Source organism: Marmota flaviventris, chromosome 7 (genome assembly GCF_047511675.1).
Source record: "Marmota flaviventris isolate mMarFla1 chromosome 7, mMarFla1.hap1, whole genome shotgun sequence".
Taxonomy (NCBI): Eukaryota; Metazoa; Chordata; class Mammalia; order Rodentia; family Sciuridae; genus Marmota; species Marmota flaviventris.
The window spans coordinates 118,987,017-119,002,194 of record NC_092504.1 but is presented as its reverse complement, the minus strand read 5'-3'; the positions used below and the strand labels follow the sequence as shown (position 1 = coordinate 119,002,194).

The window sequence follows — 15,178 nt, the reverse complement described above, 5'->3', positions numbered from 1 at the left end:
AAAGAAGATAAGAAGTAACTTTCATAGCTTCTCTCTGCCTAATTACATTTTTGTTCAGCCATTTAAAAAAAGATGATAAACTATTTTTTAAAGATTAACATGTGTGCATGGGCTGCAATTTACATGGAATCAAAGTTTTTCAGGGAACACCAGGCCCCCATCCTCTCCTGCTTACCTAATTCCCCCACTAAAAGACCTCTGTCATATCAGCTTCTAATACACCCTTCCAAACACACTGTACATGACTTTGTTTTTTTCTTCTCAATACTGGGGATTGAACCCAGGACCTTGCACATGCCAGGCAAGTGCTCTACCACTGAGTCAAATCCCCAGCCTTTCTTTTTTAATTTTTTTTTTTTTTAATTTTGAGATAGTAACCCTTCTAACCCTCCTGCCTCAGCCTTCCAACCTGCTGCGATTATAGGTATGCACCACAGTGCCATGCTTGCACATGACCTTTAAAAAGATGATAAACTATTTTTTAAAGATTAACATGTGCCCATGGACTGCAATTTACATGGAATCATGTAAATTGTAGCTAAAATACCAGGACACTATTTTGTTCCTTGTATTTTTCACCTAATGACAACTTGGAGTTTGGCCCACATTAGGAGATAGTAGGTCTGCCTGCTTTTTAATTATCACACAATATCATATGGATACACCATAATTTATTAAAGCAGTCCACTAAAGCTTATTTCCAATATTGTGTGGTTGAAACACTTAATCTGGAGCCCAAGATGGCCCTCGAAACACTGGAAGTTGGACCTCAAATTGTCCACATGTGAAATAATGGAAAAATGAAAGATTTATAGGCTACATCAGATTCTTAAAGATCTGTGACCTCAATAGGAGTAAAGACGCTTGCTGCCAAAATTTTACATTCGAATACCCTTGCTTCTACAGAAATGACACAGAGCATTAAAAGAAGACTCTCCTACCAAATCTAAGGAGGCCAGGGGCAGTTTCTCTACCTTTATTTGCCATGTTTTCTGTCCTCCTTTCAGTCCCTCACACCAACATCAATTATTCTGCATCTGCTACCAAACAAGCAGGCCCCTTTACACCTATCTCTCTCTGCATGTTCTTCATTACCAGGATGAGAAAAACACTGATGATAAAGTAGTTTTCCACCCATTACCTGTCTCTAATAATGTGCTTGCCGACGTCGTAATTAGTTTCACCGCGGCTGGATTTTCTGTCATTTCTTTCCCTTGAGTTCTGTTAATAGCAGAAATTGGCTGCTAAACTATTATTCTGGTCTGCGCAATGGGGCTGACAGCAGAAGCATTCTTTTTTTTTTTTTTTTTTTAAAGCAACTGGGTGTGATTTGTAAAGGTGTGAAGTGGAATTGCTAATGCTTCTGAGCTCCATGACATTAACCTGGAAGGCATTCTATCCAAGAAATGAATCCAATATTAAATTGCCTGTTTTATGAGTTTTCCTTTAATAATTTTTCTAATCTTTACAACGTTTTCATAGCTTCAGTATTTTCTGATCTCTATTTCCTGAGATTAATATGGCAACTTCATTTTTGGGAACACTATTTTATTAGATTTTCTTTATTTTTGAGGAAAGACAAAGAGAAAGAAAGATGTATTTGTGAGTCTCCTTGCACCTGTGTTCCTCTCCTGGGCCTGGCAGATGCCTGGACGATCAGGCCAGGTTTCACAAAGAGATCATCAACCTTTTTTTGAAATGAGGATGCTACTGAAATACCATCAACAAGCCACAAAGCCCCCTATCAATCCCAGCCTGGAGATTGGAAAAGCCCTTGGAGGACAGCAGGCAGGAAAGCACAAGAGCCAGTGAGCTCTCTCGAAAAATCCCTCGGTGGCCAGAGTACAGAGGGTAACAGGTTGAGTTCACTCCATTCAGGAGGCCGCGGCAGCCTGGGCAACTTGGAGAAACCCTACCTCAAAATTTTAGAAAAATTAAAAAGAGAAAGGCCTGGGATGTAGCTCATGCTCAGAGCACTTGCCCGCCCTGTGCACGCAGACGAAATGAGGAGAGAGAGAAACTGAGACAGACTTGGGAGCCATTCAGAAGGCAAAACCAGCAGGTGAGGGTAACGGATTGGACAGACAGGAAGGCAGAGAAGTAACAGCAATAAACACCACCCGATGCCCACTTGCCATGTTTCAGACCCTGTGATGGGGCTCTCCTGCAAAACCACACTTGATTCTTGCAAAACACTCCACGAGGAGCATCAGTATCCAGTCTTCTAAATGAGGAAACTGAGGTACTGCGGGGTTAAATAACCGCCAAAGGTCACGTGGCAATCATGGCCGAGCCTGGTAGATGCCAAATCCAAACCGAGCCAGTGTGTGACACAGTGAGAAGCCTCCAGAAGCATCTCAAGGTTTCTCAGGGGAAGGTTGGATGTGTGTTGGTCCCAAAGCGAGGTGCCCAACACAGGAGGAGGAGGTCAGATAGAAGATGAGTGTCCAGTTTAGTCTAACTTCATAGTCGACAGCCGTGGTTAAAGGTGGGACAAGTAAATTACACATTTTGCTAAAAGACTGCCCTAATAATTAAATGCTGTGTAACGAAGCGGCAGAAATCAAGAAACAAAAGGCTGGGTATGAGGCTGTATTCATGTTGAATATACCGTTGATCTTCCTATTCAAATATGACTATAATTATTTGCTTGATGATATAGGATAAATTCTCAGCAGTTAGTAACCAAGCTGGCATTCCCATAGCATCTAACAGACTCTAAAAAGGGTGTTCTTTCTTTTGTACTGTTTCCGTGCCTTAATAACTTCCTGCTGTTGGGTTTATCCATTGCCACCTGTCTCTGAGGCTTGTGAACACCAGAAAGATTTAAGGAAGAAAATGATATTAACAAAGACTTCAAAAGATTTTTTTTTTGTTCTAGGGATTGAACCCAGGGGCACTTAACCACCTAGCCACATCCCCAGCCCTTTTAAACATTTTTATTTACAGAGAGGGTCTCACTGGGTTGCTTAGGGCCTTGCTAAGTCGCTGAGGCTGGTTTTGAACTCGCAATCCTCCTGCCTCAGCCTCCTGAGCCGCTGGAATTACAGGTGTGCACCACTGTGCCTGGCAAAAAGTTTTAAAAATGTGGCCTGGCTTAAGGAATCATGAAGATGTTGGACAATAAACACAATATCCTAAAAAATAAACAAGACTTAGTATAAAAAGACTAAGTTTGAATCTTGGCTTGGAAAATTGTTAGCTTTATGGCATTAAGCAAGTATCCATTGATCTCTCTCAGCCTTGTTTCCTTTGTCTGCAAACTGACAAAGGAAATGATTTCTCACACAGGGCTACTGTATGAAATCAAATAGTTTCTGAGTTGTTAGGCATTAAATAAAATATGTCTGAGTATGCGGCAGAGTGTTAAGAACATTGCAGAAGCTCAATATATTCTAATGTTTTTCTTTCTATCCTTTGTGGACAAAAGGTATGTCTTTTCAGTTTATAAGTCATAGCCAGTTACAATGTTCTGTGCATGATAAATATTTAATAAATATGTGCTTACTATCATTAACTACTCTGTGCTCTCCAGAGTTTAGTTTTGAAATCATAGAGTTTGTATAATTTTAAAGTTGGTTAAATATCCATATAATATATATATATATATGTGTGTGTATTTTTTTAGTTGTAGTTAGGACACAATACCTTTATTTTATTCACTTATTTTTATGTGGTGCTGAGGATCAAACCCAGTGCCTTGCTCATGCTAGGTGAGTGCTCTATCACTGGGCCACAACTCCAGCCCAAAGCTGGTTAAACATTTATAAGATGACAGCTTAATTTTTGAAAATACTATTACATTATGTTCACCAATTCTACCCAGATACGTAAACAGTAGTAAAAGTAGTAAAAAAAATTGTCAATGACAAGCAGATCAGCTTAGTTTGACAAATCAAAGATAAGCTTTACCATTGCACCTACCCCCTGAACAGTGTGCACGAAAAAAACACTCTCTGCCTCGTGGGAAATTTAATTGTCCCAATCTTGGCAGCAAACTTAGAACTGTTGTATTTTATTTACACAAATTTTCATTCCCAAAGGAGGATGTTCTGAGCAGACTGCAGAAAAAAAAGATCTTTGCAACATGTGCCGGGTCTTCCTTGCTCCTTGCTCCTGCCACCCCCACCTGGTTGGCTCCTCTCCTGGCTCTCCCAGCTGGGCCCCTCTGGGGCACTGCGTGATCTCCTGTCTATGAGAAGCTCCTGCTGCAACCCACCTTGTGCAATGTTCTCCAACTTTCCAACATCCTGGACCCTTTTAATGTGAAGCCTGAATTCTCCACCTGCCAGAGCAAGGCAAGCCAGCCCCACAGCCTGGTTGATCCTTAACCCCTGGGTGCTTCCTTCTGGTCCAGAGTGATAATCGATGCCGTGTCTCCCTCTTCCCTTCCTTCTCTGCCTCCAACCCCCACCTCACTCCAAGTTTCTTTTAATTTTTTTTATAGTTGTAGATGAACAGAGTTGCTTTTATGATATTCATTTTTATGGGGTGCTAAGGATGGAACCCAGTGTCTCACACATGCTAGGCAAGCGCTCTGCCACCGAGCTACGGCCCCAGCCCCAGGTTTCTTAATTTCTCTGTTCATTCCCATCTCTACACAATCATTTGCACACCTCAAGCACTAACTTCCATATTGCTACAAAACAATGTGATACTGAAGCAAGTGATACTGAAGGTGCCCCCCACCATGAGTCTAGGTTCCCCCAGACTTCTGAGTTTTACTCACCTAGAAGCAGCTCTGAACTGAGGGATTCTTCAGCCGGGCTCCCAGGGGAGGTGGGCAAAACATCATCATCAAAGCTGATGAGGTCAATGTCCCCCAGGGACTTGCTTTGCAGAGCTGGAACTGGGGGGTTGGCCGCGGGCCCTTCTCCCAGTGACCTGAATGCTTTGGCTTGTGATGCCACTGAGAGCCGGGGAGGAACAGGGGCTGGTTTCGGTGGAGCCGAAGGGCAGCTGGGGTTTTCTGAGGAAACCGATTTCTTCGGGGGCAAGGGCCGAGGGGCAGGAGTGGGGACTTTCTTCCCAGCATCAGGGCTGTCGGCCACGGGCCCTCCTCCCGGAATCTCGTGGTTAGCACTTCGGGTAAGGCCAGGAGTTGGTTTCTTTGGCAATTCGGGTTTGGTTACTGGCACGCTGCCTGGTTCTGGTGGTGAAGAGAACGGGGTGAGCCCTTCCCTGGAGGTCACCTTGAGTCTGTTTTCAGCCCAAGCGTCCCATTCTCCAGAAGCTCTGTTAGCCGCTGGTTTGGGAGCCACAGAAGGTTTCCCTGAGGAAACAGCAGGCTTTGGGGGCAGTGTGCGGGGGATGATCTCTGGTTTCTTGGGCAGTCCCGGGGTTTCTGCGTTTGTCTGACCCTCAAATGCTTTGATCCTTGAAACAATGCTATTTTGGCTTTGCTCTGCGTTCATCGTGTCCATCCTTGGCAGACTTTCTAAGTCGCTGGTATTGTCCAACAGACACTGGGGCCAGCCTGGGGATGGCTCCTCTTCTGGGACCGCTGGGCTGATTTTCTGGGCAGTTTTAGCTACTGGTCTGAGGTTGCTTTTCGATCTTGGTTTTGGCACTGGACATCTTGGAGCACTGGGGTTTTCTGGACAACTTGCTTCTTCAGAAACATCAAAGACTATTAAAGGAGCCACACTGGTGGGGACATTGCCGGGTGAGGCTGCTGGAGAAGGCTGAAGAGGCTTGAGAGGCTCCGGCAGTGCTGACAAGACCAAAACAAAGTGGCAAGTGTTATAATTTAAAAGAACAAAATGACAAGGGACACAGATTTTGAAAATATACTTATGGACTATCAAGAGAATTTGGTTTCCTTCATGAGCAAAAGTGACTGCAAAATCAATGGGGAGATAGATGGATGTTTATATTTAGCTTCCTGCAGGAGGGTTCTTCAACTTATATTTGTTCATATAAAAATGCTCATTATATCATATTTTAAAACACCATGAAATTCCTGATTCTTTTTTTTTTTTTGGTGCCAGGGATTGAACCCAGAGACAATTAACCACTGAGTCACATCCCCTGCGCCCTTTTTTGTATTTTATTCAGAGACAGGGTCTTGCTGAGTTGTTCACTAAGTTGCCAAGGCTGGCTTTGAACTTAAGATCCTCCTGGGATCCACTGGGATCCCACCACTTTGCCTGGCAAATTCCTGATTCTTTTTAGACGTATCTGCGAACCATTTCTCTCTGGTTGTCAAAACTCCAGCATCTTCAATGCTTTTCTTTTCCAAAGCAACTTACTCTGTCACCCTAATAAAATACTTCGTAAAAACCTGACAGAAAAATCACCCTTAGCATCCTATCAAGTTTAAGTTGCTAAATATAAAGTCCTTCTCAAAGGAATAAGTAGAGGACATCCACGGTAATGTACACCCAGTACTCATGTACACATGAGTCACCCAGATGATGTTTTCGTGACATGAACTTGTGTGAGCCCAAGAAATTAGGGCTGCAGCTCTTAAGAATGATCTATTATAGTAATCACTGCATACCCAAATAGAGAAAGCACCCAGTGAACAATCACTGAGAAGCAGAGCTCAATGAATTATGCACAAATTGCAGATTATTTTAAAGGCTGGAAGCCTACTGATTCCTCCCCTGGAACTAGGTCAGAATTAGAGAAGACAAATTACTTGCATTACTTTGAGGCAGATTGTTGTCTATGTCTTCTGAAAAGTCAGTCTGAGTTGCAGAAGTGATAGTGTGCCTTGGAGTGGCAGCAGCATTATTATTATTTGTAGTGTTAACTTGAACTTGGTTGATTTCTTTTATGACTTGTTCATAAGAAGGCGGGAGCTACAAAACAAAGAAGGAAAATTTTAGATATCTCTGGGTGACAGCCAAGGTGTTGTGACAGTGGCAACATTTTTAATCTTTGAATTTCATTTTAAAAATAAAATGTAAAGAGGCAGTGGGATGTTTATTTACCTCAGCAGAAACCAGCTCATTTGGCCTCCACGGGCCGGGGGCAGGAGTTGGAGGAAATCCCAGTCCTGGAGGTGGGGCTCCTGGAAACCAGGAGGCTGGCCTCAGAGGCTCAGCTGCCACAATGGTGATCTCTGGGCGCCTGCAGGAAAGAAGTCTCAGTGAGGTTCTGCAGGCTGGTAATAAGCTATTGTTGTTTATTTGTAAATGTTCAAAGGTTAGCAAAAACAACCAAGACCCCCAAAAGCGGTTTAAGAACTGGCCTGGACTGTCTCTAACAGCACACCCAGACGGGCTTTAGGGGAGCAAATGGTAGTCATCCTCTGACTCTGGCCTCAAAGAGTTAGAGATGAACCTGTAGCATTACCTTGGCTGATAAGGACAAGGACCAACCATAAGGCCCATTCCGTCTCTTCCCTCCCAGGCTCTGCTGCTGTGCAGACTGCAGCACAAGCATATGGAGCCTGGGAGAAAAACACCCTGGTCACTGGTATTGCTTGGCTTCTGCCAATTTAAACCGAGTGTTCTGAAATGAAAATCACCATCTACAGAGAATACCCTCATCCTCCTCACTCCATCTGTATACCACCCAGTTCACAGCTCTCCGTAAGTGGCTTCAGTTCACCGGACCCTGAGAAGTGTCAGCACTCTATTATGATTTGATGATTAATCTGTAATACTGGGGAGGCATAGTGATTTAGGCCTAGCTTCTCCCCACCTTTTTTTGGTACCGGGGATTAAACTCAGGAGCACTTGACCACTGAGCCACATCCCCAGCCCTGTTTTGTATTTTATTTAGAGACAGGGGCTCACTGAGTTGCTTTAGCATCTTGCTTTTTTTGCTGAGGTTGGCTCTGAACTCACGATCCTCCTGCCTCAGCCTCCCAAACAACTGGAATTACAGGCATGCACCACAGCACCCAGCTTAGCTTCTCCTTTTCTTAATCTGATGCTACTTTTTTAATGTTGGAATTTTATCTTCAATCTGACTTCCTAACAAAACTAATTATGTGATCTTGGGAAAATCAATCCATTTTTCTGAGCCTCAGAGTTTTCTCAGGGATGATAATAACTGCTCTGCCTTTCTGTGGCACTCTTTGGAAAATAAAAATAAAAGAGCACTGTTGTTATCAAAACTGTGCCCAGAGGAACATTCTCATGCTAGCCAGGGAAGTAGTAGAACCTTATCACTGATTAAACTTCAACTGCATCCCTGAGAACATCTGCTTATAGTTTTTATCTAACTATATAGCAAGAGTTACTAATAATCTATTTTAAGCACTATGTGTACATGAATCCTTAGGACAACCTGAGATATAGGTGTGATCAGCACCATTTTAAAGATGGGGATAGAGACGCTAAGGAGGTGAAGCAGCTTGTCGATGTCCATGGTGGGATTTGAACTTGGTTCTGCCTGGTTCTAAAGTCCTTGTTTTTCATTACACTGTACTGTAAGAATTTTGAAAGCAGGAATCATGACTTACAAAACCCTTTTTATCCATTTATTCTCCTGTCCACCCTTCTATCCTTCTATCCATTATTTCATTTATCTAACTATTCTCTGCCAATTTTCCTTTCCTTTTTCCAATCACTCACTCACCCACCGTTTATCCATCCAGTTGTCTATTTAGCTCTCTGCCTCTTTCCTTTAATATTTTTTTTTTTAGTTGTAGATGTGTACAATGACTTTATTTTATTTATTTATTTTTATGTGATGCTGAGGATTGAACCCAGTGCCTCACGTGTACCAGGCGAGCGTTCTACCACTGAGCCACAACCCCAGCACTTTTTTTATTTTGAGATAGGGTCTTGCCAAGTACCTGAGGCTGGCCTCAAACTTATGACCCCCCACCTCATCCTCCCTAGTCACTGGGATTACAGGCATGAACCACCCCACATGGCCTTTTTCCTTTTCTTTATCTTTCTATCAATTTTCTATCCTATCATCCATTCATTTATCTAGGCAACATTAAGTAAGTACCTATCAGATGCAAAGCATTTCTTTGAAGCACTTACACCAATGCTTTACATGTAGTAGTTGTTTAATAAACACTTTAAAATCAAGTTCAGCAAATAACTACTGTCAAAAAAAAAAAAAAAAACATTTTCAGGCCTGTATCACTTCTTCTCTCAAGTAAAAGCATCACTCAAACTTATAGATTAATTCAGGAAATGTACCGATGAGGCAGAGCATAGTATTCCTTTACTTATGAAAGAAATTATTTAATTTGCCAACTGATGACCCACTTTTATTTCCATTATTACCAGAATATATGCCCTCTATTATAAATAGAATCGTACCTCCTATCTCGATGAAGTTCACTCTGAATAGAAGTCCGAGAAGCTATAGAAGAAAGAATAAACTGGTATAGTAAAAAATCAGCATATTCAATAAAGATTCAATTTTTATAGAGTGCACAGTTAGCAAAAATTAGCTTATACTGGACATCATATAGACTGTATGAATTTTAATATCTCTAAGTAGAAGAGTAAATCTTTTTATACAGCAAAACACTGATTACAATTATGTATTTGAATTATATAAGAAAGTAGAGATTTCAAAAACTCTCCAAAGCACATTTTGTGGTTCTGAAAATAATTTAAAGAAAGCACAGAGAAAAGAAGATAGCTATTAAATACAAATTGCATGTCAGAGAATTGAGATGATGGCATGAAATAACAATGGAAGAAAACTTTAAAAAAAATCTAATTTATATGACTATAATTTTGTTATAATTGTTTATAACTATTTTGAAGAGTGTGGAAGTGGTCAGATTCTCATCTATTTTCTTACCCAGATTTTTGTAATCTCTAAGTAATTACTCTTTATTAATTAAGAGATAATAATAAGTGGAAAAGGTGTTCAAATCATTATAAACATGTTCATGATACATATTGTTTATATGAAGCATTGACTTCCTCCTCAAGTCTCAAATTCAAAAGGTTCAATGGTTAAATTTTTTCCCCAAATTTTATTTTACAAAAGCAAATTGAGTATTAATTAAACAACCTAAAAAAAGGTCCCATGTGGGGTGAATTTTTATGTAATGGAGACTATTATCTCTATTTTCTTTTTTTTTGGGGGGGACGGGGTGTACCAGGGGTGAACCCAGGGGCACTCAACCACTGACCCACATCCCCAGCCCTTTTTACTTTTTATTTAGAGACAGAGTTTTTCCAAGTTGCTTAGGGCCTCACTAAGTTGCTGAGGCTGGCTTTGAACTGGCGATCTTCCTGCCTCAGCCTCCCAAGCCGCTGGGATTACAGGTGTGTGCCACTGCACCCAGCTCTTATCTCTATTTTCAAGGAACACATTCCTGAGATCCTTTTGGCAAAAAAAAAAAAAAAAAAAAAAAAACCCAAATAAATAAAATAGAATAAAATCAAGTACTATACTGTAAGGATTTGTACACAAGGGGAATTTATGTCAGACATAAACTATTTGGACTGGTTGCTTTCAGTCTCTTTCCATGATTACTTTCTCAACGCTTCTGATTTGAAAAGATTAAAAGCACAGATCTTTCCTTCCTTTCTCCTATTAATTCACTCCTCTCTGAAAGAGGAGGCTGCGCAGACTGTGGTGGTAGGGAAGGAAATCTCCACTGGGGTTGGCGCTGGGACAGCCGAACTGATGCTGGGATTGTCAAAACAAACCCCTGACACTGGAGACCCAAGCCCTTGGATCTTCTCTTGGAAGATTCCTTGAATTCTTGTCATGAGGAGGTTTGACTGTGACATTGCTATCAAGAGCTAAACCAAGCAGAGGCTCACTGTGTGTACTGGAATAAAAGGGGACAGACAGGGAGGAGCCGGCACAGTGCGTCTGATTGGGGAGAAGCTTTCATTAAGCCGAGGCCCACCCCAGAGTGCCACCGTCACATGGCTGCCACCACCACTCAAGCCGCAATCAACAGACATAGTGCATAAGAGACTGCATGTCACAAACGTACCTCTTCCACGGGGCATTGTGCCGTGTACTATTCATGAGTACTAAGAGAAAAAAAGAGGGGTTACAGGAGAGGAAAGGGAGGAAAAAAAGAATGAGCCCCCTGCCCATGCGCAGGCTTCCCCGGCTCTGCACAAGGAGAAAAGAAAAGCTCAGGACCAGAGTTTCAGAGGGTGAAGAAATATGGCCCTGCAAAGATGTGTCTGTTCAGACCACCCCCACACAGAGCCAGTCAAAAAATGTGCCTGTAGTTTTCAACAAGGATACAAAAAAACCCACACATCTAAAAACCATTTTGCAAAATCAATTTGCTCCTTCAATAGAGATTGATTTTAAAGTATGAATAAAACTTAAAGGTAATTTAGTAGTCGAATTACATTCTTTTACATCAGTGGCTTTTAGCTGAATTCCGCCCCTTCACACCAGAGGTCGTTGGTAACGGTCCCCCAGCTCCTGGCAGCAGAGTGGCATTGCTCCTCTCGTGCCCAGATGTGCCCAGACGTGCCCAGACGGAGGATGGGGGCTTCACAGTCACCTGAAGATGTCCTTCTCCACAGCCCTTGACAACTGCTACTTCCCCTCCCCTTTTCTGATACCCCCCCACACTCATCGTGAACAAAATCTCTCTTTTCTCTCTTGATCTTTATAAAACAACTGTCACTGTCAGAGTTGAACAAGTTTAATAGCTTGAAACACTTGAGGTTTTCAGGAAGATTTTCATGTGGTGTCTCCTGCTCTTCCTGCTAATTCCTCAACTATCCACTTACATGTGTCATTCTCATTTCCCCAGATCAGACAGATTTGATGTAATTGTCACCAGGAGAATTGCATTTGCCATCAACGCTCACATAGATCAACATGTCCCATTTAACTTCTCTGCCACAGGCTGCTGGTCTCTCCTGCCTTTGGGGCTAATGCCACAGAATAAAGGCAGTGTTTTCAGTTAAAGTGATCCAATGGCTCTACAGACTCATTCAGAAACTTTCCTAGTTCAAATGGTTAAATTCTACATGCAAAACACATTAGGCCATCTATGAAAGGGCTGAGATGTAGGTTTCTGATATTAGCACCAATAAAGAATCCTCTCAAGTTCCAGGGGGATCCTAAGTCTTGGAAGACCCTCAGAGATCATCCTCCTCAAACCATGGAGGTAGAGACTGAGTGAACACCCACCCCTCAGGGACAAGCCGAGGACCAGCTAGCTGGCTTCTTCCAAATTCAACATCAAGTGATCAGAAGAAATAAACACCCAGAAAGTTTGTTGTATTCTAAATGTCCTCACTAGAGGTGTAAATAATAATGAGGTGATTTTCTTATTAAACAGTTAATTACAATAGTATTAAAGGTGTAAATAATGATGACAATGATGTGATCCTCTCCTTATTAAACAGTAATTACAATAGCAGATGTTTTTATTTTCTCCTGATTCAGAACCTACTGAACAATAGGTGATGAATAAATGTTTACTAAATGGAAAAAAAAAAAATCTGCGCTATCAGTGAAAGTCACCAGAGCTCACTGGCTGCATTTGTGTGGGGCTGGGTGGCAGAGATGCCTGGGACTCAGTAACAAGAATATCCACGGAGGGGAAAGCCCAATGGCCCTGAAGTCCAGAGGTCTGCGGTCACATCCCAGCTGCACTTTATGAAGCTTGTTTACCTCTCAGGACCCAGTTTCCTCCATCAGTAAAATGGGGCTCACACGTGCCACCACTATCTTATAATGCATGTGAGACAGTTCTTCACTTGTGGTATGTAATCAATATTAGCTCCATCTGAATTTCAAGGAATAATCCTGAACTAACCCTGAATCTTCCTCTTAAAGAGCCAATGACAGAATATGAAATTCTCAACATCTCCTATTAGAACGAAAAGCTAGCAAACATATTTAGGGCTCGAAAGATGAACACAAAGAGAAGAACCACATGGCTTAATAGTAACCAGAATCATCATAGAAGAATTTGAAATACAATAATTTAAGGAATATTTATTTTAAAACATAATAGTCTGTCTCCTTAGGTGACTGAGTCTGGGATAGTATGGTACACATTTAAATGGGTTGGCTAAAATAAACATTACTTACAACTTTTTCTTTCATGATAGTTAAAAAGGGAAGAAAAAACAAGGTAACACAATTATCCCTTGGTCTCTGTTTAAGAGGATCTGTTTGGCTTTCCTGCCCAACATCAGGAATAAACACCATTAGGAATTTCTTCAGTGTTTATAAAGTGACTGAGATGCAAGAATCAAAAGACAACTGGGTTATAGTAATCCCACTCCTCAGAGTATACCCAAAGTATTAAAAATCAGTATACTACAGTGACATGGCCACATCAATGATTATAGCATCTCAGTTCCCAACAGCTAATCTATGGGCCTACCAGGTGCCCTTCAACAGATGAATGGATAAAGAACATGGGGTATATACACACAATGGAATATTACTCAGTCATAAAGAAGAATGAAATTATGGCATTTGCTGGTAAATGGATAAAAATGGTGACTATCATGCTAAGTGACATAGGCCAACCCCAAAAAAACCAAAGGCCAAATGTTGTCTCCAATATGTGGATGCTGACTCACAATAAGGTGTGTGTGTGTGTGGAGAGGGGGGAGTGCGTTGAAAAGAAGTTCATTGGATTAGACAAAGGGGAAGGAAGGGAAGATGGGAATGGGAAAGACAGCAGAATGAACTAGACATCACTTTCCTATGTTCATATATGAATACTCGACCAGTGGAACTCCACATCATGTACAACCACAAGAATGGAAGTTATACTCCATGTATGTAGGATGTGTCAAAATACACGCTACTGTCATATATATCTAAAAAGAACAAATTAAGAGGCTGAGGTTGTGGCTCAGTGGTAGAGCACTTGCCTGGCATGCATGAGGCTCTGGGTTCAATTCTTAGCACCACATACAAATAAATAAAATAAAGGCCCATCAACAACTAAAAAAATATTAAAAAAAAAAAAAAAAGAACAATTTTTTTTAAAAAAGGCAACTGGGTTAGTTAGAAAACACAACCCACCAGCTAGGGAAAGCCAGAGTCTTCCCTTGGCCCCCCTCCTTCCTACCCTGCTGCTTTACCAATTTCCTCTTCTCTCTTGCTCCGGGCTCCCTGCTCCCGGCTGCCTGGAATGTCTGCAAGTTTCCTCCCCCTCAACAGCTCTGCTGTTGCAAGGTAAGCAAGATCCATTCTGGAGGATCTATGGGAAGTCAAGGACAGATGTCCACCCCTGACAAAGTCCTGGAGTGCAAGGAGAGGTAAGGTAAGAAGTCGGGAAGGACATCAGGAGCCGCAGAGGGGACAGAGGACCTCTTCAACAACAGAAGGCCTTGGTTTACTGGGTTACGTGTCTTTTGCCTCATGGTCTCTGGAAGACACAGTGTGACCTCAGAATCACAAGATTCTAGAATCACAAAGATTCTGCTCCTTGTCATCTCTATCCTATGAACTTTTCCTTTAGTGCTTTGCCACCTCCAGGAATTTGCCTGTCATCTCACTACTCCAAATTGTATCTCCAGCCAAGAAACACTTGCCAAATTCGTGGCTTTAATTTCCTATTTAAATTCTCTTCCTGTCCCCCTCCATACTACCTTAAGAATGCCAAGACATTTAAATCTATCATGAATATGTCATTTTAATGTCCCAATCCCTTTCATCATACATGGTGGCATGCCCTCATCTTTATCGTTAGCCAACAAAGAAATGAATGGGGTGGAGGACTTGGGATACTTTTCTGTATTGCCACCTTACAACATTTTCACTGGAATGGTTCAAATGCATGTTCTTCATGACCTTGTGGATCTCTTAACTTCAAAGTGAAGATCAAAAATTCTGTTTCCAGGCACAGCGGTGCACGCCTGTGATCCCAGCAACTCAAGAGGCAGAGGTAGGAGGATTGCAAATTTCAGGCCAGCCTCAGTAACTTAGCAAGACCCTGTCTCAAAATCAAAAAGTAAAAGGGGTATGAATGTAGTTCAATGGTAGAGCACTCCTGGGTTCAATCTCTAGCACCAAAAACAAAACAAAACAAACAAAAAACCCCCAAAAACAAAAACAAAACAAAACAAACAAACAAAAAAACAGGGTGGAGGAAATGGGAATAGAACATCCCTGGGTTCAATCTCCAGTACTACAAAAAATTTAAAAAACTGTATTTCCAAAAACAGGTTCTATTCTCCTCAGCATGGAAATTTTAGCTTGAATAATGAACATATCTAAAATCCCATCTTCATTCTTTTCTATAACTGGTAACCCACGTTCTATTTGGAAAAGGGGTTTTCCAGAG

At 41.7% G+C, this 15,178-nt stretch overlaps 1 protein-coding gene across 4 annotated transcripts in view; it reads right to left on the bottom strand.

Annotated features, from left to right (window-relative positions):
* Nucleotides 1–15,178, bottom strand: part of Sh3d19 (SH3 domain containing 19) — a 177,497-nt gene that overhangs the window by 43,567 nt on the left and 118,752 nt on the right. For 3 of the 4 annotated variants that reach the window (XM_071614617.1, XM_071614619.1, XM_071614620.1), the window contains exons 4-7: nucleotides 9,237–9,279; nucleotides 6,939–7,077; nucleotides 6,644–6,806; nucleotides 4,730–5,713 (exon numbers count right to left, since the gene is read on the bottom strand). In XM_071614617.1, the coding sequence (XP_071470718.1) occupies nucleotides 4,730–5,713; nucleotides 6,644–6,806; nucleotides 6,939–7,077; nucleotides 9,237–9,279 (1,329 nt within the window). The remainder of the gene's footprint in view (nucleotides 1–4,729; nucleotides 5,714–6,643; nucleotides 6,807–6,938; nucleotides 7,078–9,236; nucleotides 9,280–15,178) is intronic. The other variant, XM_071614618.1, reaches the window with a different exon arrangement.